The sequence below is a fragment of the Ammospiza caudacuta genome, chromosome 21, assembly GCF_027887145.1.
Source record: "Ammospiza caudacuta isolate bAmmCau1 chromosome 21, bAmmCau1.pri, whole genome shotgun sequence".
NCBI lineage: Eukaryota > Metazoa > Chordata > Aves > Passeriformes > Passerellidae > Ammospiza > Ammospiza caudacuta.
The window spans coordinates 918,392-942,099 of NC_080613.1; the positions used below are offsets into that span (position 1 = coordinate 918,392).

A 23,708-nucleotide genomic window follows, 5' to 3' on the forward strand; every position below is an offset into this window, starting at 1 on the left:
GGTGAAGTGATGAGCTTCCTTCAGGGCACAGGTGGAGAACACTCTTGTTCCTGCTGTGAGAGCAAGGCCTGTCCTGCCTGGGGTCTCGGTGGTCTGTGCTGGTTCCCTCTTTGCCAGCCAGCCCCAGAGGGTGCCCATGGTGCCCCAGCTCCCTGGCAGAAGCCACTGCTGTCAGCACTGAGTGAACTCTCTGGCCTTGCTGGTCCCCAGAGGAGGGAGGCCAGGGACAGGAACCCCCAGGGAAGGGCCACCCACTCCCCAGAGCACCCCAGTGTGCACTGCCTCTGTGGGGACCACAGCATGTCCCCTGTGTCCCTGCAGGCCGTGTGGCCCCTGTGTCCCTGCAGGCTCTGGGGTCGGTGTGGGACCCCGCCATGCTGCAGCGCTGACCCCCCAGCTGCCCACACCAGCCCTGGGTTAACACTGGTGTTTGCCGAGCCTCAGAAACTCAAACTGTTTATTTGCTCCTTGTAACTGAAGATGTCCCTCAGCACTGCAGAGGTTTCCTGGGAAAAGACGTTCTTCAACAAATAAATAATTTCCCGGGTGGGGATGAGGACAGAGGAGCAGCTGCTGGCTGGCTGCAGGGCACGGCCCAGGGCTGCTGCTGCTGCAGAGGGAGCCCTGGCCCTGTGCCCTGGAACACATCCAGCAGGACCAGATGTTTCTGCCCAGCACAGCAGGACCGGCCCGGAGGGGATGGTGTCAGTGGGAGCTGGCAGCACCCACTCCTGGACCCCATTCTGCATCTGGGGGCTGGGGAGGAGGGGCTGCACAGGGCCAGAGGCAGATGTGAGCTGTATAATCACTGTCCTTTAGGATGGAAAACACCCTCAAGACTGAGTCCAACTGTAAACCAAATATTGCTGAGGAAAGCCCACCTCCCTTGGCTTGCTGCAATGGACAATCCGCAGGTCTCCTAACGCTCCTGGCATTGCTCCTGTCACGGCTCCTGTCACCTTCCTCCTCCAGCACAGTCCTTGGCTGCTGCCACTGGGCTGGCCCTGGTTTCTGCACACAGTGGGACACGGAGGGACATGACAAGGGCTTTGTGGGCAGGGAGCTTGGGAGTGACCAGCTGTGCCCACCCCAGTGCTCTCGGTGTGCCGTGCCCGCCCCAGTGCCCTCGGTGTGCCACACCTGCCCCAGTGCCCTTGGTGTGCCATGCCCGCCCCAGTGCCCTCGGTGCGCCATGCCCACTCCGGTGCCCTCAGTGTGCCATGCCTGCCCCGGTGCCCTCGGTGTGCCACACCTGCCCCAGTGCCCTCGGTGTGCCATACCTGCCCCGGTGCCCTCGGTGTGCCGTGCCCACCCCGGTGCCCTCGGTGTGCCGTGCCTGGCACAGCGTGCTGGGGGAGCTGGCCCTGCGTGGCTGCGTGCGAGCAGCGTGTCTGGGGCAGCTGGGATCACAAGCCCCGGGCTGTGAGGCCTGGCAGGAAAATGCCTCATCCCGCTGGCCTCACAGATGGCCTGGGTCTGCCCGGGGCAGCCGCCCGCGCTGGCCCTGAATGCCTGAATGCCCGTTTTGTTGGCCACTCTGGGGGAGGACTTGCCCCACGCTGCCCTGGTCCTGCTGCTCCATGAATGCGGGCAGTGTGTGCGCAGAGACACAGCTCCCGCCCGCCTGGGGGCACCCAGGGCTGGGGGCTGCTGCCTGCTGGCTCCTGGCTCCCAGCCAGCCCGGCTGAGCATCCCTAGGGAGATGGAGACAGCCCCTGCAGCAGGCTGAGCAGAGCCCGGCCATGAGAGCCCCTGCTCTGTGCCGTGCCGTGCCGTGCCAGGGAAGGGGTGTGTGCAGGTGCACCCTGCCTGCCCCAGGGGCTGCCATGGCGAGGTGGCTGCTGTGGAGCTGGTGCTGCGAGCCTGGGAAAGGTTTCTGTTTCCACTGGTGAGTGAGTCAGCGGCGGCACCGCCAAGGCCGTGGCTCCCCTCCCTTCCCTCCGGCCACCACCCGCTGCCCAGCCCTTCCCACAGCTGCTCGGGGTCGTCAGCCTTGGCACCTGTGTCCCCATGTCACACCACGTCCCTGCACCTCCCCGCAGCTCCTGGAGACTAACCAGAGGCCCTGGTGGCACCGACGTTCTCCCACCAAACATGTCCCAGCATGGGCAATAAATGGGTGGGGGCACAGCAAGAGGGCTGTGGTGCTGGCACTGAGCATTCTGCTCCCCGGGGATGACCTGGGGGCTACTGGCATGGCTGGGCACCATGTCCCAGGCAGAGCCGTCTGCCAAGCCCCCGGTCCTGGAGCCTGGCAGTGCCCAGACAGCTGAGCTGTGGGGGATCCAGGCAGAGGCAGCTCCTGAGGTGGAACAAGAACTGAAGTTTTGGTGCACCCTCAATGGTGCCAACAGACTGCAACCATGGCCAGGATGCCACCTGCCCACTGCACATCCTGCCCACCCAAAGACTGGCCAGCCCCGGCTCAGCTCAGCACTGGGCTGGCACCGTGGGGAGAGCAGGACGCCAGCAAGGAGGCAAAACCACCACAAACAAACCAGCCCGGCCAGTAACTGAGAAGGGGGCGGGGGGATCAGGGCTCGCTGCCCGGCTGCACCGAGCACAGGAGGAGATTTTGGGCACCAGAGCCACCTGCCCAGATGGCCTCAGCTGCCCTTCCCCAGGCGCCACATCGCTGTCACGGGGGCTTCGAGCACCACAGCCCCCCAGCATCCCTGCCTCAAGCTTCATTTGATGCTTGCTGCTGAACTGAGAGATTTTAATCTTTTAATCACGTTATGAGCCGAGGTGGTGCCGGCCACGCACAGGAGGAATGTCTGGAAGTCAGCAGCTCCTGTCGCAGCGGGAGCCCATCCTGCCCCCACCCACACGTCCCCACTTGGGGACCCCTGCTCTCCCCAGCCTGGCTTGTCCTGCGGCTGAGCTGGGACCAGAGACCAGGACCAGCCTGGGGCCCGTGCCAGAGCAAGGATCGGCTCACAAAGAGCTGCTGGGACTGGAGCTCCCCACCGCAGCCCGAACACAAGGAGTGCTCTGACCGTGCGGGTTTCACTCCTCCCTTGCCGTGTTTTCTGAGCGAGGGGAGCGGAGGGGTGTCCGCAGCCCAGCCCGGCACAGCGCGGAGCCGCGGCAGCCCCTGCGGAAGAACAACAAAGCCCTGGAATTAGAGATGTGCTGGGAGTTTACTTTACCACAAAAAAATGTCAGAAATCCGTTTTGTTTGTACAGGGATTTGCTGGGGATCGCTAGATAAAAGCCTGGCAGGGACCAGCCGAGGGGAAAAGTCGGCCGGCTCCTTTTTGGTGGCGAGAACCCACGGCCGAGAGAGGGGACAGCGCCTGGCCAGCGTGGGGGCTCGGGGCAGGGCAGGGGCAGGGGCAGGGCAGGGGCAGGGGCAGGGGCAGGAGAAGGGGCAGGGGCAGGGGCAGGGACAGGGACAGGGAGGGATGGGGACGGGGAGCACCCACCCTGCCCAGCTCCAGGACAAACGACAACACACGCAGCCCGCTCTCACATCTGTTATGTTTTAGTACTGCTCATGTCTAAAATGACCAAAACCAAGCCAAGCGCTCACAGCCCCTCTCACACGGAGTGAGAGCCCCGAGGGTGCCCTGGCCAGTGCTGGGTGCGGGCAGGGGTGTGGGCAGGTGAGAGGGCAGGTGAGAGGGCAGGGGTGAGGGCAGGTGAGAGGGCAGGTGTGCGGGTTTCTGTGCAGGCAGGACACCCCAGGCAGGCTCCTCCATGCCTGCTGCCGAAGGGGACTTGCACAGCTCCAGTGAATGCATTTAAATAACAAACTCATGATCAGCAAAAGCAAAGGCATCTTAACCACACTTCCTAAAATAGCGACTGGCACCTGTTCCGGGCGCCGGGCAGTGGGGGGCCCGCGGGGCTGGGCGCGCGCGGGGCACGGGGCTGGCACTGGCCCTGGCACGGCTGGCAGCGCTGGATGGCACACGCGGTGCCCGGGCTGGGGGCAGCGCAGGAGGCGCTCGGGGCGCTGCCGCAGGGCGGGCGGGCGGTGCCAGCAGCGGCAGAGCCACGCGGGGCTGGGCTCCTCTGTGGCCCCGGGAAGGCGATGCTGGCCGAGCTGCCACGGCCCCGGGGCCACGTCGTCACAGGGGTGGCTGTCTGCTGGGGGCTGCTCTGACGGGCTCCCCATGCCCTGCAGCACGGTGGGCATGGGGCAGGTGGTGGCCAGAGCAGATGGGGAAGGTTTTGAGGGGGAAGCTGAGCTCTTGCCACAGCCCTGGCTGGAGTGGGGGTGCCAGGGCCAGGCTGCGTCAGGGTGCCCCAGCCAGGGTGGGTGCAGGAGTGCAGAGGGACCCGCCCGGGCACTCAGACCACGAAGCTGAGCCCGTAGGTCATCTGATGGCCGTTGTCCCAGGCATAGAGCACCTTCTCCTTGGGGTTGTAGTCGACCTGCGTGGTGAAGGAGTAGTGGTTGAGGAAGGCCAGCCGGAGCTCTGCCTCCGTGTCTGTGTGCGTGTCGAAGGCATAGGAGATCTGCCCTTCCTTCTGGCTGTAGGTGTCCACAGCATAGAGGATGCCACAGATGATGAAGCAGTTCCCGTAGGCGTTGCGCTTCAGCCCCGTCTTCCAGGTGGTTTCCTTGCGCACCGAGAGGTCCACGGGGTCCAGCCGGCTGAGGACGATCACCTCCTGCTGGGAGTAGTCATAGTCCACCGAGGGGTAGATGACCCAGAGTCCGCTCTCATCCACGGCGAAGTCGATGTCCGAGTGGCCCCTCCACTTCCAGGGCGTGGTGTCCTCGTACACCACGTCGTGGAGCTGCGCCCAGCCCGCCACGTAGCGCTCCTTCAGGTCGTACTTGATGATGTTCTTGGTGAAGGCACGGTTGTAGTAGAAGGCCCCCCTGTACACCACGTGCCCCGTGCCAATCCAGTTGTAGGGCAGCTTGTAGAGGTTGCTCCAGCGGCCTGTGGGTGGGTGGGAGAGGTGTTGGGACCCTCCACAGCCCAGGGGTCCCATGCACGACGGCCAGAGCATGCTGGCAGCAGAAGGGGCCTTGTGTCACCCTTGCTGCCCTCTGGATGCTCCCCTCAGCTGCCCACCGCCCCAGGGCCCAGCACAGCTGGTGTCACCCACCTAGGGGCAGCCAGGGCCCCTGTGCCCGCTCGGCCGCTCGCCCCTCACCCTGCTTGAAGCTGTCGAGGCTCCTGAACTCCACCAGGCTGTTGCCATAGTAGTAGTTGGTGACGTAGATGCGGTCATCCTTGGCTGCCGGGTCCTTCATCCAGGCCCCCTCGTTGCGCCCGTAGCTGTGGTGCTCCCTGGGGGGCTGCACGGCCTCGATGGTGCCTTCGCACTCCGCCTCCTTCACTGGGTGCGAGGGGGAGGAAGAGGAAGGCTTATCCCTGCCCTGGCACCCGACCCCTGCTCCTTCCCACGGCAGATTCCTGCTGGCTCAGCTTGGCAGGGCACCGGGAGCGCGGGGCTGGGTGCCCTCCAGGCTGGGTGCCCCCTGCCAGCCGCCCCTCTCACCCACCTCTGTTGGGTGTCTCGGGGTCCCCGGTGCTGTCGGTGCCCTGCCCGGGGGCGCTGCGGGCGGTGCTGCGGGGCACCGGGGCGGTGCTGGGCACGGCCGTGCTGCCGGGCACGGTGCTCTCCACCTGTGCAACAGCCTGGGCCGGGGTGCCCTCGGCTGGGGCGGGCGGGGGGCCCCTGTCCTCCTGCTGCTCTGGCACGGCCACCCCTCTCACAGGGCCCTCTGTGGGGGGACGAGCCGGGGGTCAGTGTGTGTGCAGGGCCGGGGGTCAGTGTGTGTGCAGAGCCGGGGGTCAGTGCATTTGTGGGGCCGGGGGTCAGTGTGTTTGTGGGGCCGGGGGTCAGTGCATTTGCAGGGCCGGGGGTCAGTGCATTTGTGGGGCTGGGGGTCAGTGTGTTTGTGGGGCTGGGGGTCAGTGTGTGTGCAGGGCCGGGGGTCAGTGCATTTGCAGGGCCGGGGGTCAGTGCATTTGTGGGGCCGGGGGTCAGTGCATTTGTGGGGCCGGGGGTCAGTGTGTGTGCAGGGCCGGGGGTCAGTGTTTTTGCAGGGCCGGGGGTCAGTGTGTGTGCAGGGCCGGGGGTCAGTGCATTTGTGGGGCTGGGGGTCAGTGTGTTTGTGGGGCTGGGGGTCAGTGTGTGTGCAAGGTCAGAGGTCAGTGTGTGTGCAGGGCCAGGGGTCAGTGTGTTTGTGAGGCTGGGGGTCAGTGTGTTTGTGGGGCTGGGGGTCAGTGTGTTTGTGGGGCCGGGGGTCAGTGTGTTTGTGGGGCTGGGGGTCAGTGTGTTTGTGGGGCTGGGGGTCAGTGTGTTTGTGGGGCCGGGGGTCAGTGTGTTTGTGGGGCTGGGGGTCAGTGTGTTTGTGGGGCCGGGGGTCAGTGCGTTTACAGGGGCACACCCTGGCCCCCCCTCGGTGAGGGGTGCCCTCCCAGCCCCCATCCCTGCCCTGTCCAGACTCACCGCGGCTCCCGGCCGGACCCTCCGCCGCTCCCTGCCCGACCTTGTAGTAGGTGATGCCCCGGACCACAGTCTGCTGCTGTGCCACAGGCTTGGGCTTGGCCGTGGGCTGTGACCCCGCCTTGGCCTTGGTGTTCTCCTTTTTGGGCTTTTCAGGCTTCAGCGGCTTCTCCTTGGGCGCTCGGGGGGCTGCCCTGTCCCCCAGGGCCTTGCGGGGGCTGGGGTACCGTCCTGCCTCCTTCTCCCGGCCGCCTGTCGTGTCCTGGGGGGCACAGCCCGGTCACACCCACTGCCCTCCCGTGCCCTCGTCTTCCCTGCCACCTCTGTGCCAGGCAGGGGGCACAGGCACCAGCCCAGGGTTACCCCAAGGATCTTCCACCAGCCTGGGGGAGCCTGGCCCTGCCTGGCAGCACCCGCTGTGCCTGCATGGGGCTGGGCCCCGGGGTTCCTGTGCCTTGGGGTGCCTGTGCCTTGGGGCACCTCTGCCTTGGGGTACCTGTGCCTTGCTCTCGGGGATGGCAGCCGCGTCCTTCTGCAGCAGCTGGTAGCCCAGGTTGGAGATCTCCTTCTTGATGCTGATCATGATGTCAGAGTAGTTCTCGTAGCGTTTCATCTGGTCAGTGAGGTGCTGGACACTCTCCTTCATGAAGTCATTCTCCCTGCTCAGGTTGGTCTTGATGGTCTGCAGGAGAGGAGAGGAGAGGCTGGAGCCCCACTCAGGGGCTCACAGAGCTCCTGAGCTGTGCAGGGGGGAGCACTGTGGGGATGGGGCTGCCGGAGCTCGCTCACCTCCTCCAGCGTGTTCATCTGCGCCACCACCTTGCTGATGTAGGAGTGCACCTTCATCAGGTCCATGCTGTACAGCGTTCCCTCCAGCAGGTCCACCATGGCCTGCAGCTGCAGGGGGACACAGGGATGGGGCCTGGGGTAAGGGCTGGGGCATGTCACAGGGCACAGGGCACAGGGCACGGGGCACAGGGCAGGGGCATGGGGCAGGGGGCACGGGGCATGGGCAGGGGCACGGGGCATGGGCAGGGGCACGGGGCATGGGCAGGGGCACGGGGCACAGGGCACAGGGCATGGGCAGGGGCATGGGACAGGGGAACTGCAGCACAGCGTGGAGAGGGGCCCTGGCCCCAGTCCCACCACGGCACAGATACCTTGAAGAGCTCGGGGGCCTGCTTCTTCAGCTTCTCCATCTTCCACTCGTTCTCGCAGGGGTTGAGCGAGGAGGGCGGCGCGGTGCAGGAGCACCGGCAGTCAGCCCCCGAGCTCACCGTCTCCACGGTGTAGAAATCCTCCACGCGCGCGCTGCCGCTCCGGACGCGGCTGCAGGCGTCCCTGCTCAGCGGCCGCAGGATGCACTTGCAGCGGCAGTCGGAGCCCTCGGACGTCATCCGGACCTGGTCCGTGTCCCCCAGAGCCTGCGGGACACGCCATGAGCCCGGTGCCCACCTGGGTGTCCTGCAGGGCCAACCCCAGTGGAGCAACACAGCCAACCCCTCACGGTGCTTGCCCACAGATCTCCCAGTGCCCCTGGCTGTGCCCAAAGGAGAGAGGCGCTGCCTAGGCCAGAGCACCCTGTCCCACCGCTCTGCAGCCGGGCTGGCAGTGACAAAGCCCAGGGCCCTGCTCATCCCTGCAATGCTTCGTGGCCCAGGTACTTCAGTCTCATTTCCATGGCTGCTTCCCAGCCTCCAGCAAGACCTGAGAGAGCAGGGATGGTGGCAAGAACACCCAGCAGTGCCTCTGTGAGCAGGGATGGTGGCAAGAACACCCAGCAGTGCCTCTGTGAGCAGGGATGGTGGCAAGAACACCCAGCAGTGCCTGACTGAGCAGGGATGGTGGCAAGAACACCCAGCAGTGCCTGACTGAGCAGGGATGGTGGCAAGAACACCCAGCAGTGCCTCTGTGAGCAGGGATGGTGGCAAGAACACCCAGCAGTGCCTGACTGAGCAGGGATGGTGGCAAGAACACCCAGCAGTGTCTCTGTGCCCCCACGGCGGCTCGGAGCCCACACAGGGTCCCTTGTTTGTGGTGACATGCAGCCACGTCGGGGTGAGCTCGGCCCCTCAGTCTGCCGCGATGGCCCGAGGCATGGGCTCAAGGACTCCCTTGTTTCCACACATGGCCCCGATTCGCGCTGCAGAGCCCAGGGTGCTTTTCGGCCGGTTTAGCTCATTTCTCCCGCTGTGCTCAGGAACAGGGGAGCTGAGTCCCTCCCAGCCCCTGCCACCGGCCGCGCATCTGCGGGGACCCCAGGGCTGGCAGGAGCGTGGCCAGGCCGCTCTGGGTGTCCCACGGGCGGGGATGTGCCTGCTCCGAGCACCCCGGAGGGTGGGAGAGCAGGGAGAGGCAGAGCGGTGACCCCGCAGGGAGAGGGCTCTGCCCACAGGGACTCTGACTCATCCTGGGAAACAGAACGGTGGCAGAGCTGGGAAACGAGCGGAGCTCTGGCTCCCGGTGCTCCCCGGACCGCAGCGGAGCACAGAGCGGCGTGGGAAAGGGCAGAGGCCCGTGGGCTCCATGTCCTGCCCCCAGGCAGCGCCCAGGGCCGCACAGGGATGGATCCTCCTGCTGTGCTGTGGCACCGGGGCTCCCTGAGCTGGGCACGGACCCCGGCTCCTCACAGCCCACAGGGGCCAGGGGCTTCCCCCCTTTCTGAAGAGCTGCAAACCCTCACACATTTTGCATTTCAAAAAACCCTCTTTCGTTCAAAGGGAAACCGGGTCCTGCGGGCTGAAGGGAACACCAGGACGCCAAAGGGCTGTAAATTGAGCAGGATCTAATCAAGCTCTCAGCAGGGAGCGGGGCAGGGACCCCTCCCCAAACACCTCGCCAGGCTCGCACGTCGCCGGGGCCCCTGACCTCCCCCACGGCCACTGGCGCTTGTGCAAACAGGCAGGACGGTTCCCAGCCCGGCCCCACACCCCGCAGCGCCCGGGCTGTCCTGGGGGGCAGTGTCCATCCGTGTGCTGCCCGCCGAGCACACATCCCTGCGGGCATCCCTGGGAGATGCTCCCCACTGCAGGCCCGACTCAGGTCCGCGCTGGGCTCCCCCGTTCCAGAGCAGCAGCCCCCGGTGAAGGCGCCGCTGCTGGAGCCCAGCCCGACCCCGGCACAGCTGTGACCCCACCGGCTGTGAGCCCCCTGCTCCCAGCGCCTTCTGCAGGGCAGCGCTGCAGGAAGCTCGTTCTGCGGGAGCAGGGGACCCTGGCTGTGCATCCCCTCCTGTGACACCGACAGCGGGGAGGTGTCCGAAGCACAGAACCTCTCCAGGGCACGAAGGGCCAGCCCCTTCCCCGAGACCCGCCCGGCTCCGGCCGCGTCCGTGCCGCGGGGCCAAACGCGCTGCGGGTGTCCGCACCGAGCCCGGGCCGCCGCCCACCTTCAGCGGGGCCGTAACGCTAAACCTCGCTGCGCCGTCTGCCAGCTTCCCTAAACAGGAACTGCATGCTCTATTTATACAGAAGAGCCCGTAAGCGAGGAAGTATTAAAACCAGGCTCCCACGCGCCTGGAGCCTCTGTGAGGGTCCGCGGCACCTCGGCCGGTGCCCCCTGTGAGCCCCTGCCCGGCTGTGCCCGGCTCCGCAGGGACAGCCCGCGCCAGGGCACCACAGACCTTCTCCCAGCAGCGCACAGGTGGCTGGGGATGTGGGTGCAGAGGGCAGCCCGTGCTTTCTCCAGGTGGGAATCTGTGAGCTCCCCACGATGGGGGCTGATGCAGCCCTGCAGGGCTCTGCTGATTCCTTCCCTGGGTCCCCCACTCGCTGCAGACCCCAGCCCAGGGTGCTGCTGCCTCTCCTCCCAGCGGGTCCCTGTCCCCGGGGCTGCACACCCATGGCTGCTGTGGGAGAGTTGTCCCTGCACTTTGCTGAGGGTTTCCTCACTGCGAGTTTTATGAGCTGGGTAATTTTCCCGGTTTCTGGGACCTCTTGCAAGAGCATCCATGTGAACACTGAGTTTATGACATTATTTGGAGAAAGCGGGAGCTTTGACAATGACCCTTGGCCAGCTTTAAAGCTGTCCCTTGGCTGCTGCCAGAGGACTCGTCTCGGAGGAAAACAAGCTGTGTTGATAAGCTGCGGCACCGCACGCCTCTGGCACAGCTGCCGGGAGGCATGTCCCCGTCACGGGAGGGAAACCATGTCACCCTCCTCTTCCTCCTCCTCCTCCCAGGCTTGGCACAAGGTGTCAAACACGTCCTGCAGCTGAAGCAGAACGGGGCTGGCAGGGCTGGGCCGTGGCTGACGGGGGCCAGGCCCCGGCGCTGGCGCTGCTTGGGCGTCCCGTGTCAGTCATGGGGACACAGCCGTGCCAAGCGTTTGTGTGGCACACGCATGCCCGCCCATGGGATCTCATCGGGAAAACACCTCTGAGCACAGCAGGCAGCACCTGCGGGCAGGGAGACGGCACCGCGTGGATCGCCGAGTCCTGCCAGCATCACCCCTGGCACCCCGCCGGGAACCCCAGCAACAGGGCATTCCAGGCTTTGGATATCTGTTCCAAGCTAAGTGCTGCCCGACAACAGCTGCGCTAGCGCCGTTTCCCACCAAATGTCTTGGAAAATCCTGTCTTTTTAACATTGGGTGATCCTAGCAGTAGTTGCTCCCACCACCATTGTTCTGGGCTGGGTCCCGGGGTCCCGGCCCCTCTACGGCCACTGACCCCGTGGGAGACGTCTTCCAGCTGGAACCGAGGGCTCCTGAGCACGGGGGAGGCGGGTTCCCCCCGCTGCCGGTCCCGCTCCCGCTCCCCATCCCCGCGGGGAAGGCTTGTCTGGGCTGCTCTCTCTGGCACGGAGTCGCTCATTGCAGCGCCCATCACCGCAGCGCCGGCGCTTGGGCACCTTCCAGCCGCTGAACGCGCTGCCAGCCCGGGTCACTGCCGGCGCCGAACCCCCGCCCGCTGGGAGCACCGGCACCCGAACCGGGACCCCTCCCGGGACCCCCGCCCGCCGTCCGTGTCGGGCCGCGCCCCCGCCGCTCCTCCCGGGCACAGAGAGCAGCGACCGCCGGGGACACCGGGCCGGTCCCGCAGCGACGGGGCTGCCCCTGCCCGCTCCGACCCCCGCCGTGACGGCTCCCGGCCGCGATCGCGATCCCGGTCCCGACCCCAGTCGGTGCCGGTGCCGGTGTCGGTCCGGCCCGTCCTTACCGTGGCGGCGCCGCGCACCGCGGCCAGCGCCGGGAGCAGGAGCGCGGGGAGCAGCAGCGCCCGCATGGCGAGAGCGGCGGTGACCGCCCGCACCGAGCGCCGCTCCGCCCGGCCCGGCCCGTCCCGTCCCGGCGGCGGGGAGGAGCCGCCCGTCCCGTCCGCCCGTCCGTCCCGTCCCGCCCCGCCCCGTCCCGCCGGCGGCACCGGCTTCAGCAGCGGCGCGGGGGCGGCGCGTTCCCCCGGGTGGAGCCGGCCGTGCCCGCCCCGGGGCTGCCGCCGCACCGGGGCTGCCGGTGCCCCGTGCGGGGCTGCCCGTCCCTCCCCGGGCTGGCCGGTCCCCCCCCCCCCGAGCGGGAGGCGGTGTCCCCGGGCAGGCGGCCCGGACCCCCGCCGGGGCTGTGCGCTTTCCCCAGGCTATGCCCCCTGCCCGGTTTCGCCCCTCTCGCGGTGCCCCGTTCCCGGTGCCCGGTTCCCCTCTCCCGGTGCCGCGGGCAGCGCTCGGGGCTCGGCCGCCGGGTGCCCCCTGGCGCCCCGCCGCTCCCGGTGCACCGGCCCGGGGCAGCCCGCGGGGCGGGGCGGGGGCGCGGCCGTCGGGGCCGGGCCCGGCTCCCCGCGGGCGGCGCTCGGACTACGGCTCCCGTGGTGCCCCGGGGGGGCGGGGCGCGGCCGGCCCGGCCGAGCGCGGCGCGGCCCTGGCTGTCAGCAGCGCCCGAGCGGCCATGGGGCAGCGCGGCCGCCGGGGCCGCTGAGACCGCCGAGCCCCGGCCCGGCCCGGCGCGGCCCCGGCGCCGCCATGGAGCTGGAGCCGCCCGCGGAGCTGCCGGAGCCCCGCGCCGCCAGCAAGGGGCCGCCCCGCAGCGGTGAGTGCAGAGCGAGGGGTCCGGGCGGGCCGGGGTTCGGGGCCGGCGGTACCGGGGGCTCCGCCTGCCCGATGCGGGCCCGCAACTTTCCGCGGCCGCGGGGCGCAACAAAGGGCCGTGCCCGCCCTGCCCGGTGCCCGGTGCCCGGGCTGGGGCCGGGACCCGCTCGAGGACACGCGGGGGTCGCCGCCCGCAGCGGTGCCCGGGGCCGGGGCGGCGTGCCCCGCGGATCTCACCCGCCCCGCAGCAATCGCCTTCGCCCCGGTGCTCCGGGGCCCGCGGGGAGCGTGCGGCGGAGCGGGGCCGCTGCCGGCTCGGGCCGGGCGCGCCGGGGCTGCCCCGGTCCCGGTACCGGCGCCGTGTCCCGGCCGTGCCCCGCGGCTGCTCCCGGTGCCCCGCGGGTGTCTCGGCTCAGCCCCGGAGCCGGTCCCTGCCCGGGTTTATGGGCACCATTTGGGACCCTTTTACACTTCCCGTATGCAGATGCCGCATCTGCACTTGAATGTCCCTGCCAATTTTTATGGTTTACAATTGCATTTTACCATCTTAAGGTACTCGGGTTCTCTACAAAGGGTTTGTTCGGACAAAAGAGGCTTTTTATCCTCGGTTTTCGAGATACGGGCGGTACCGAAGGATAGGCGGTGTGGGAACGGCAGAAATGGGCGCTGCTGTAAGCGCCCCGATGTGTAACGTTGAGTTGTCCCTGGAAGCGCTTTATTCCTCCTCGCTTAATTAGATGTCCAATTGGATGAAAGACACTTAATACCCTTAGATACTTTAATAACGCTCTAATAACACTCTTAATGCTTTAATATAGCCTTAATACTTTTTGAACTTTCTGATTTAATTTGTGAAGTGTCTGTTGCTTTGGAGTCCCTAAGAGCACAACAATATTAATGCCTTGTCCGCATTTGCTATTTTTCCCAGAGATGTGGGATTTTGAGAGAAATCTCTTTTGATTAATCAGATTAGGTGTGAGAGTTTTTTGCGTAGCTGTTTCTTGTGACAGATGTACCTGTGGCTGTGGTAGTCTTTTGAATGGGTGATGTAACAACCTTTTACTACTTTGCCTTCAAAAATGTGAAATACTGCTGCGGTGTTGAGACACTGCTTGACCTTCAGTCTTTCTAAAGCCTCTGGGGGAGGAGCAGGAAAGATTGGGTTGTTAATTCATGGTTTTATAAAATACCTGCAAATGATAATGGCAAACGAAGGCTCTGAATATTTCGTTTTCTTAAGAAAGATTCATAGTGCTTCTGATACCTTGAGGAACAGCATCTTAACAAAACCAGTGGAAATTGTAGGAGGACAGAGGTATAAAAGTCAGATTGTATTCTTGGTGTCAAAATGTTAATGTTAAAATCATTAATGAACTTAAGCTGTGCACGTGGCTTCTGTGTTAACCCAGAGTAAACTGCTGCAAGTTTATTGGCGCCTTCAGTGAGAGAAGCCTCAGGATAACTTTGAAATGCAGGGTGTAGTTTTATTTCAGCAGTTACAGGCAATTGCAGCCTCATTATTGGAGGGGACACTTGACGTTCTTAGAATATAAGATGATGGTTTTCCCTTGCCAATTTGAGTACTTCCTCTTCCATGTAAGAAACGTATTTTGTCATTGAGCAAATCAATAGCAACGCATAAAACGAGGTTTTTTTAAAAGCAATTTCATTAAGGCATTCATTTTTCCTGCAGTAGTAGCAATTATTTCTCAACAGGGTCCCATTTAAGATCAGTCTTGCTATAGCTTCAGTTGGCATCTTTTTCCTCTGTGAGTGAGACACGATGGCTTTTACACAGTTTTAATTATTTAATGTCTTAGTTAAAATAGGGACACAACAGATTAGCTGGAATTAAGGTAGCTTTGGACACTTTGTTGTGTGCTGTGGTCTTGGAAGACAGATTTATCAGGAAACTAAACAGAAAACTTGAATTTTGTGTTCCCGTAAAACTATTAGAGTTTCAGATGGGCAGATTACTGATCTGGATAAACTTCATACCAGAGAGGAGAGGAAAGTTGTCAGAACACAAAGAATGTAAGGTTTTCAAAGAAAAGTCCCTTTGCCTGCATCCCTTCCCTTTTCCGCAGCATTCCCAAACTTTACTGGCACACACTGACATTTTTAGTGGTTCTTTATGCTTGGTTGCTTTGCATCTGATGAGATAAGCCTTTGCTTAACAAAGACTATTTCATTGATATAGTTGGGTCTTAGTTTACTTGCTATAAACATTTCTTTGAAGATTTAGGAAGAAAAACAAATGGAGTTGTCGAATGGCAATGCTGCTGAAGTCAAATGTCTCTGAATAAACAAGAAGCTACAGTGTTATTTCAGCTCAATGTTGGCTTGTTGAATGTGGATGTCTCTTGCTTTTGTAAATAATAATAGTTCAGAACCCTATGCATTATTTTCTCAGTTCTGTGGTGGGAAGTGAAAGACATGTAATTTAGGAAAAGCTTAACTCCTTTGTGGGATTTGATGGTAAAGATGGAAAAATACCTCTTGGTATAAAGTTGGAATTTGGTATTGATGGCTTCTGTAGATCATTAATCAGGAAAATGGGTTTATGCATGCCTTTTTGTGCTGAGCAGGACTAGTGCTGTATGTTGAGCAGATGCAGTGTTTGATGCGACACTGCAGCAACAAGATTTTTTCCCTGCTTTGCTATAAAACAATTTAAAGATATTGAATTATAGAAAATGAGGGAACTTTCCCATCTGGGAGACTAATTCTTGGTTGTTGGGAAGCAATAGCTGTCTTTCTGTCCTGCCTCTGGCAAATCCTTTGTGGGATTTCTTTTTTTGGTGGGGAAAATGTGTGTGTGTGTGCCAGTGGTTTATTGAATTACTGTTCAACTTCTACGTGGTAGAGCTTTGAACAGATGCATTTACACCAGGATTCTGTGAGAATGGGAGCACAGTTTATCCTGTTGATAAACTGCCTATTTAAATAAAGCCTTCAGCAGTGTAATCTGGTAATTCTAATTAAGTCATTTACATAGGGAATTGGCCCAGGGTTTCATCAGATGGCTGCTGGGGAGCTGAAATGCATTCTTTCCCTCCAGCTGTATTAAACCAACCTTTTGATCCTGTCCTTTTTTAGCCTTTAAGCCAAAGTGGTTATCACTGTGCAGAGTTAATTGAGAAAGGGAAGTTGGGGGACAAGGGGACCCTTCGAGCTTTAGCTTTGGTCTTAATTATTACACTTCTAATTACATAATTAGAAGACTTTCAGATTTTATGTGTTGATAAAAATGGTTCTGTACAGGTTTTGTTAGAAAGAGGAAATACTCCACGGAGAGGCTGCCTTCAGTGAAGTTCTTTATTGGTAAATGATTGCCCATAACTTATCTTGGGAGCAGTATAAGCCTGGGGTATCTGAGTTCTCCCTCACTTTGATAAGGAGGTTTCATTTACCCAGGGTGGACCTGCGTCCTTCAGAGAGCACAAGTTACATGGCCACCTTCCATTGCCCAATCATCCCAGCTGTGGGCTTGTGGAGGTGGGGAAATTTAAACTTAGGGAAATGTCTGCTCAGTGTGAAAGATTCATTTTTTAAGCTTTTTTTTTCCTTTTTTTTAAACAAATGCCAGACTGACTGCAAATTGCTGTGATGTCCTTGTCTGGAAATACCTCCCAGCTGAAACTTGAGGGGGAGCCTTCAGTAGATTTTGTGGGAACCTAATCTGGACTGTGATGTCCCTCAGACAAATTCTGCTGTTGGACAGAGGCTCTGCAGCTGTTCCTGCAGGAAATGTGGGTGCAGTGTCTGCGGGGCTCCCTGCCCTGTCCCCAGCCCGCAGGTGCTGTGCCCCTGGGCTGTGCGTGAGCGCAGGGCTCCTGGCAATGCTGGGTTTATTCCGAGTAGCTGCTGCCCAGCAGCCCAGGGTTTTACCCGTGGGAATTGCTGCAGAGCCCTCAGGTCCTCAATCCAGGGGATTGAATGATGGCTGTCGTGGTTGTAGTAAAAATTTGTAAAAGAACTCCGAGTCTCTGAAAGTTCTGCCAAACACCAGCTTGTCCTCCAAAAATCTCTTCATTCAGTCTCACAGCTGTAGCTTTATGTTGTTTGGCAGTACTTACAAGGAATTATTCCTAAGTATGTTGTTTCAGATGTCTTGTGAGTGCTTTTGCCAGGAGGCTCTCCATCCCCTGCCTGTTTTATCAGCAGTGCTGAGGAAATGCCCTTTCTGTGGGTCACAAGCAGGGCTGTTCTTACCTGCACATTTACTGTGCCCTGGTGGTACAGAACTGAAGGGAGCTGAGGAGAGGCGCCAGTGCTGGGTACCAGTTTGCTGCTGTGCCAGGCTCAGGGAGTGCCTGCTCAGTCCCTCCTGTTTGCTGCTGCTTTGTGAAGTTTTCTTTGCCCACTTCTGTTTTCCTGCTTACCTGGCACTGCCAGCTGGGTCCCTCACCTTAACACTTGAGCTGACCTTTAGTATTTCACTTGGATTTACATAAGGGCTCTGCTCAGTGAACTGTCCCTATCACAGGATGATATCCATAAAAATGACACTTCCTAATCTTGAAAAAAATCCCCAGGCCCATTGGAGACATGTGAAAAGGACACCCAGCAGGAAGAGAGGCCCATGGCCTGAAATATTCATCAATCATTTTCCTGGCACCAGGAAACCAATCAACTCTTCTAAGGGGAGAGAGCAATCAATCACACGATGTGGGAAACAGGGATTGCTGGCCCTGCCAGAAATGTCCCTTCATGGGGACAGAGGGAAGGGGCTGTGTTGCTCCTTACTCACAAGTGGTAACTTACACCCAGCTTTTGTAAGAGGCAATCTGTGCATACCGTGGGCTGTCCTGCATCACTGCTCCAGGTTTTGTTTTCAATAATGCTGAGTTGTTTTCTCCTTAGATTTTTTAAATTTACCTTTTTTCTGTAGCTGGTAGGCGAAGGGTTTGTTTCCTGTTCCCAGACCTCTGTGTTCTGAGGTGGCAGGTCCAGCAGAAGCATGTTTTTATCTAGAAGATCAGAATTTTAAAATTTTGCTCTTTTTTTCATGAAACAGCATAAGTTTGAAACAGCTTCTATTGGAAACTGGTACTGGGGAAGAAGTGCATCTCTGGGTGTTTGACCTCTTCCTCTATCTTTGGGTTACGCTTAAAGAAGTATCTGTACATTGCCCAATAATAAATGAACTCAAGTTGTCAACATCTGTAGGATAGTTTATTGTAGGATAGGGATTGTTTGAATTCCAGTAAGAGTTCAAATAATAATATGAAATTCAAATAAGAAATACTACAAAATATTCTAGTAAGCTGCTATAAATTGGACCAAGAGACCTGTTTGTAGCTTTCTTTTTCCTGTGAAAACCTCTGCAATAGTTGCTACATAAGAAATGCCGCAATCATGGCAAAGCGATTGGCAGTGCCACAGCCTTTCTCATCTCCTTCAGCCCAGCAGACAGCAGACCGTGCTGGGATGATTTTTCCTGGGGAGAGTGAGATGTTTCAGGCGTGCCCACGGTTCCTGGCTGGGTGGGGTGCAGGGGGAGCAGCCCTAGCCACCACTGCCCAAGCAGAACACCACCATCTGTGCAGCACCAAAAGGAAGAACGCAAACAGATTCCCTGTAGCAATGTATGTAACAATTATTTTAAAATTGTAAAACTTGTAATCATGTCTTCCAACATGGATTTTAACAAAGACAAAACCGTGCACAGTCTTTTCATGGAAATCAGCAAAACATGAACTGCTGTATTATTTAAGTTAGATTAAAAGTCAATTACGATTCAGATTGTTCTTCAGAGCAGCAGTGTATACTAAATTCAATCAAAATTAATTTCTCATTGAAAAGATTAGGAGCCTTCTCTTTGAAAATATTGATATTTTTCTGCATTGAAGGTAATTTTCTAGTACAAGTGGAGACAAATATCCAAATGTCAGGAAGGATGTTTCTATTCTGAACAGCGTTTTTCTGTCTGTCAGACAGTTTCTATGCGCTTTCTAAGATGCTTAGATGTGTTACCACAATGAAAAGCTGCTAAGAGATGTGGCATCCTGCAAAATGAGATTACAGCAACAGGCAGATGTGGCTGGCATGAGCCCCAAGGAGAAAGGGAAGTGTTTCTGGAATGGCAAGCAGCAGGAGCTAATGCGGTTTGCAAACATGGGAGACAGTGGCACAGAGGTAGGTGGGGAGAAAGAATCCCATTTCCCTTGATTCCTGCCAGTGGTAATCCCTGTCCCTGGGAGGCCAAATGCTCCGTGTGAGCCTTTCAGTGCAGCCAAAGCCGGGATGCTGCTGCTGCTGGGGGCTCTGATCTCTGCACTGCACGGGCAGGATGGGTGAGAGGGGAGTGCTGGGGGCTCTGATCTCTGCACTGCACGGGCAGGATGGGTGAGAGGGGAGTGCTCAGGGCTCTGATCTCTGCACTGCACGGGCAGGATGGGTGAGAGGGGAGTGCTGGGGGCTCTGAGTGCTGCACTGCACGGGCAGGATGGGTGAGAGGGGAGTGCTGGGGGCTCTGAGTGCTGCACTGCACGGGCAGGATGCTGCAGTCAGTGATGGGTGAGAGGGGAGTGCTGGGGGCTCTGATCTGCACTGCACGGGCAGGATGGGTGAGAGGGGAGTGCTCAGGGCTCTGATCTCTGCACTGCACGGGCAGGATGGGTGAGAGGGGAGTGCTGGGGGCTCTGATCTCTGCACTGCACGGGCAGGATGCTGCAGTCAGTGATGGGTGAGAGGGGAGTGCTCAGGGCTCTGATCTCTGCACTGCACGGGCAGGATGGGTGAGAGGGGAGTGCTGGGGGCTCTGAGTGCTGCACTGCATGGGCAGGATGCTGCAGTCAGTGATGGGAGGGAACCCTGAACTCTCAAGGACTGGGCACTTACTGCAGCCACAGCCATGTCCAGGTGGCCTCACAAAGATGGGGGCCACACCCATCTCTGTTCAGGTGTCCAGGTAAAGGGATGCTTCCAACCCAGTGCACTTGCCTCTGGGAATGCTGCCCAATCTGCAACATGATTTCTGCCATGTTCTGTATATCATCGCATGCTGTTATTTATCAGGAGATCAGTATTATTCTGCGTTGATGTTAACTCCTCAAAGAATAGCATCTCTTGTATAATATCAGTCAGTTCTGGCTTTTTAATGTAGGTAATTCTGGTGAACTCTAGATGGATTTTGCTGAAGTGGTATTCCTTATGTTGGCCAACACTTTATCAGCTATCAAAAAGTCAATAAAGAATTTCCCCAGATTTACAGACTGATTATGCAATTGATCTTTCAATATTGGAGTAGGCTGGGCTGCCTGGTGGCAAAACCCTCATAAACCAAAATGTCCTCCAGGTAGAGAAGATGCAAAAATCTCCTGCCCAGGGACAAAGGCAGTGTGCTTGTGGGCTGGGGTGCTGAGAGGCACTGGGTGTGAAACAGAGACATGATCACCTTCTAGGACAGGCTTTTTTCTTCATCACTATAATTTTTCTAAAAAGTGTTGGTGCTTGACTGTGTTTTCCCTTTTGGTAGTCTAAAAGTCTGAAATAAGATGCCAGATGTATATGAGTCCCTTTAGAGGAGTGAGCTGGCTGAGAGCTGCCCTGAATTTTGCTGTTATCACTATCTGGCTGGGGGTACTCCCTCCACAGCACCCCATCTCCAGGAGCAGAGCCTGCTGAACCTCCCAGCAGCTTTCCAAAGAGCACTGTGCCCTGTCCCAGAAATCCCAGAGGCTCTGGAAACCCAGCCCATAAGGCATGTGGTAATGCTGATAGCACAGCAAGATGCATCTCCTTTCTGCTTTGGTTGTTGTGCCTCAGGAGGCACGTCAGGAATCCTGTGACTTTTGATGGCATCAATAAATCAGATAGCATGCTGACAGAATTTTACTGGAATGTAAACAGGCATTCAAAATAACAATGTTTGTAGAGACTTCATTGAGGAATACAGTGCAGGTACATGGGAGATGCATGGCTGTGTAGGTTTCCTTTCAGTTCTGTTGGTAAGCAGGAACTGGGACCGTGTTCCATGTAAATGAAAATAAGTAAAAATATTTATCAGGAGATGACCTTATTTCCCACTTCTCTCTGCAAACAGTGTGTGTTCTCAGTGCTGAGGTGAGACAAGCTCTAGCCAATGTAGGGGAAAGGGGAGGAATGTCTCTGTATAGTAAAATTGAGCTGATAAGGGATAATGAATCACCTTCAGCTCAGCTCTGCTGAGTAGTAGCTGCTCTGGGGAACTGCAGGCTGCTCAGCCTTGTCTCAGCCCTCAGTGGGAAGGGTATGGAGCAAATCCTCCCAAAAGGCACTTGAAGGACAGAAGGTAGTTGGGAACATTCACTGTGGGTTTACCAAGGGTAAAGATCATGCCTGAGCAACCTCATTGCTTCTGTGATGGGATGGCTGGATCCATGCATGAGGAGAGAGTAATTCTGTCATTAACCTTAGCTTAGGCAGGCTTCTGATGCAGTCTCCCATGTCATCCTAGCAGGCAGTTTGGGTGCAAACCTGGGCTGTTTTTTGGGTGCAAACCTGGGCTCTTTTGTTCAGTTGAGTTCAACCACTAACTGGTGGCCATTAAGCTGTGACTGTTCTTGCGAGTCATTGTTGGGGCCAACACTACTGAGCAACTTCATCAAGCATCAGGATGGTGGGATGGACAAACTCCTCAGGCTTGCAGATGACACCAGGCTGATACTCTGGAGGGCACAGCTGCTGTTCAGAAGGACCTCAGTAACATGAAGGAAAAGATTGATTGAAACTTCAAAGTTAGACACAGCCATCAAGTCCTGCACCTGGATAAGCCATGGAATGGTGCAGGCTGGGCCTGGGGTCCTGGAGAACCCCGCAAGCAGGCTGGGCTTGTGAGAGCTCACGGCCATGAGGCTGCCTTGTGTGGGACATGGCAGAGTCACCTCCGGAGCATCCTGTCCCACACACACGTCCTGCCTGCAGCCCCACAGTCAGCACGGGGCTGGGCCACACGGATCCCGTGTGTGGCTGATCCTGGGCATGGTGGCACTGCCTGAGGCAGCACCTTCTGCTCCTTCCCACCCTGGGAATTCCTGAGTGCTCAGGGTGCCCCGTGCCGCCCGCCCCGTGCCACCCGCCCCGTGCCACCTGCCCCGTGTCACCCGCCCCGTGCCACCTGCCCCGTGTCACCCGCCCCGTGCCACCTGCCCCGTACCACCTGCCCCGTGCCACCCGCCCCGTGCCACCCGCCCCGTACCACCCGCCCCGTACCACCTGCCCCGTGTCACCCGCCCCGTGTCACCCGCCCCGTGCCACCCGCCCCGTACCACCCGCCCCGTACCACCTGCCCCGTGCCACCCACCCCGTGCCACCCGCCCCGTGCCACCTGCCCCGTGCCACCTGCCCCGTGCCACCCGCCCCGTACCACCCGCCCCGTACCACCTGCCCCGTGCCACCCACCCCGTGTCACCTGCCCCATGTCACCCGCCCCGTGCCACCCGCCCTGTGTTGCCCGCCCCGTGCCGCCCGCCCTGTGTCACCCGCCTCGTGTCACCCGCCCCATGCCACCCGTGCCACCCGCCCCGTGCCGCCCGCCCTGTGTTGCCCGCCCCGTGCCACCCGCCCCGTGCCGCCCGCCCTGTGTTGCCCGCCCCGTGTCACCCGCCCCGTGCCACCTGCTGAGCTCCTCCCTGCTGGGGAGGGGGCACCACAGCTCATCCTCAGAGTCCAGTGCTGAGTCCAGGGTCAGGCTAAGTTCATTTCTAGGAGTAGCCCATATACTCCTTCAATTAGCATGGACAGGGACAGGGCAGGCAGAGGTCAAGAGAAGTTCAAAATGGCATCATCTCTTTTTGCTGGTGTTCCCAAATGTTCCTGAGCCTGCAAAGCTCTCCAGTGTGTTTACCAGACCATTGGAAAAGCCAAAGAACAAGGCCTGGCTTGATACAAGGGAAGTTAGAAATCGAGGGGTTGAGAATAGGTAGCACTGTTGCTTAAAATAGGAGAAATAATTGATTTATGTTGTGGTGGAAAATTAGGCTGTAAAGTGAAAAACACTTAAAAAGAAACCCTGTCGTTTCAAGGGAGCTTTTTGCTCTGATTCCTGCTCAGCAAAGAGGGGTACCCCAATAAAGGTCATCAGCTTCATGAGCTGAATTATTAATTCCTTTCATACCACTCAGGGCTCGTAAACAGTGTGTAATACAGGAAAACAATTGGCACTGTTCACTGAGTGGGCAGAGAGGTCAGGAGGTAAATACTTGTATTGGCAGCAGCAGCTCTTCAGAGCTGAGCAGACTTCTGTCCTTTTCTTCTTTTAGAGCAATCCACTTTCCAGACTCTTAGCCTGGTTGTTAGTCCCTATCTCCTCTCCCTTGGATGAACTGTTTTTAGGAATTTAATGGATTACATATAGTAGTGAAGATAAAAAGGGCTCGAGGGAAGGGTGGGGAATTATGGGTAAGAGAGCAAACCAGCATTGCCATGTTTCATAAACAGCTGTGTTTTTACACAGAGAGAAATTTTTAAATCCATCTATTCAAGGCCAGGTGTAGAATAAGCAGTTGTGCTTCTGCGTACTTAGAATAAAATCCAAGTGTGATTTTGAGATTAATATGTTGTAAATACCAGTAGTAGCACAAGCCCAGAAATGCTGATGTGTTGCTGCCCTTGGATGGCACAGCTGTGCCATGTTCCTGCAGGGGCTGTGGGATTGCTGGGTTCCAGCAGCACAGGGCATTGAGGGGATTGTGACCCCAAACTTGAGCAGCTGGGGGTGGTGAGCATGGTGAACATACTGCAAACAGCCAGTAAAACACAGAATTTCCAAGTATGGCTGGGAAATAGTTACATTTTGTTGTTTGCAGCCAGTAACGCGGCATTACAGTGAACAGTCTAAAATTTCACTTGGAGAATGTGTGCTGCCTCTCTCTAAACACTTCCCACTCAGAAACCTCCCTTCAGAAGGCACATGCATGATTGAGTTGCTCTCTGGGCGACACCTGATGAACCACTGCAGATGCTGGCAGGTGTAGCTTACTGCCCTGAGTGCCTCTGCCCTCGCAGCAGCTCTCGGTGCCTGCCCTGTGCCATCTGGCCAGGGCTGGGCAGTGACCCCTGTGCCAGAGCAGCAGGTAACCTCGCAGGGACCATCTGCTGGGCTGCTGCCCTCCCTCGGCCTGCTGAAACCTCTGTGCTCAGGGCTCACTCTGCGCCGCCCTCCAAAGAGGCAGAGTGACTTCAGCCTGCACTTACTGCTTGCCTTAACTCGGATGTGTGTGAGAGCATACGTAGCTTTCAACAGGCAAAGGACGAAACTCTCTCCAGGAACCTGAAATGGCTATAC

General features: G+C 58.7%; 2 protein-coding genes across 2 annotated transcripts; one reads left to right on the forward strand and one right to left on the reverse strand.

The window, feature by feature from the left end:
* Positions 1 to 4,280: 4,280 nt before the first annotated feature.
* On the reverse strand, positions 4,281 to 11,680 carry OLFML2A (olfactomedin like 2A). Its single transcript, XM_058818333.1, has 8 exons — positions 11,578 to 11,680; positions 7,581 to 7,844; positions 7,210 to 7,317; positions 6,917 to 7,102; positions 6,424 to 6,682; positions 5,471 to 5,692; positions 5,119 to 5,304; positions 4,281 to 4,901 (listed from the first exon to the last, which is right to left on the reverse strand). Exons 1-8 carry the CDS (start codon positions 11,641 to 11,643, stop codon positions 4,300 to 4,302), a joined length of 1,893 nt encoding a protein of 630 aa, XP_058674316.1. The 5' UTR covers positions 11,644 to 11,680; the 3' UTR covers positions 4,281 to 4,299.
* On the forward strand, positions 11,642 to 22,100 carry LOC131567010 (basic proline-rich protein-like). Its single transcript, XM_058818490.1, has 2 exons — positions 11,642 to 12,785; positions 21,469 to 22,100. Exons 1-2 carry the CDS (start codon positions 11,642 to 11,644, stop codon positions 22,098 to 22,100), a joined length of 1,776 nt encoding a protein of 591 aa, XP_058674473.1.
* The last annotated feature ends 1,608 nt before the right edge of the window (positions 22,101 to 23,708 follow it).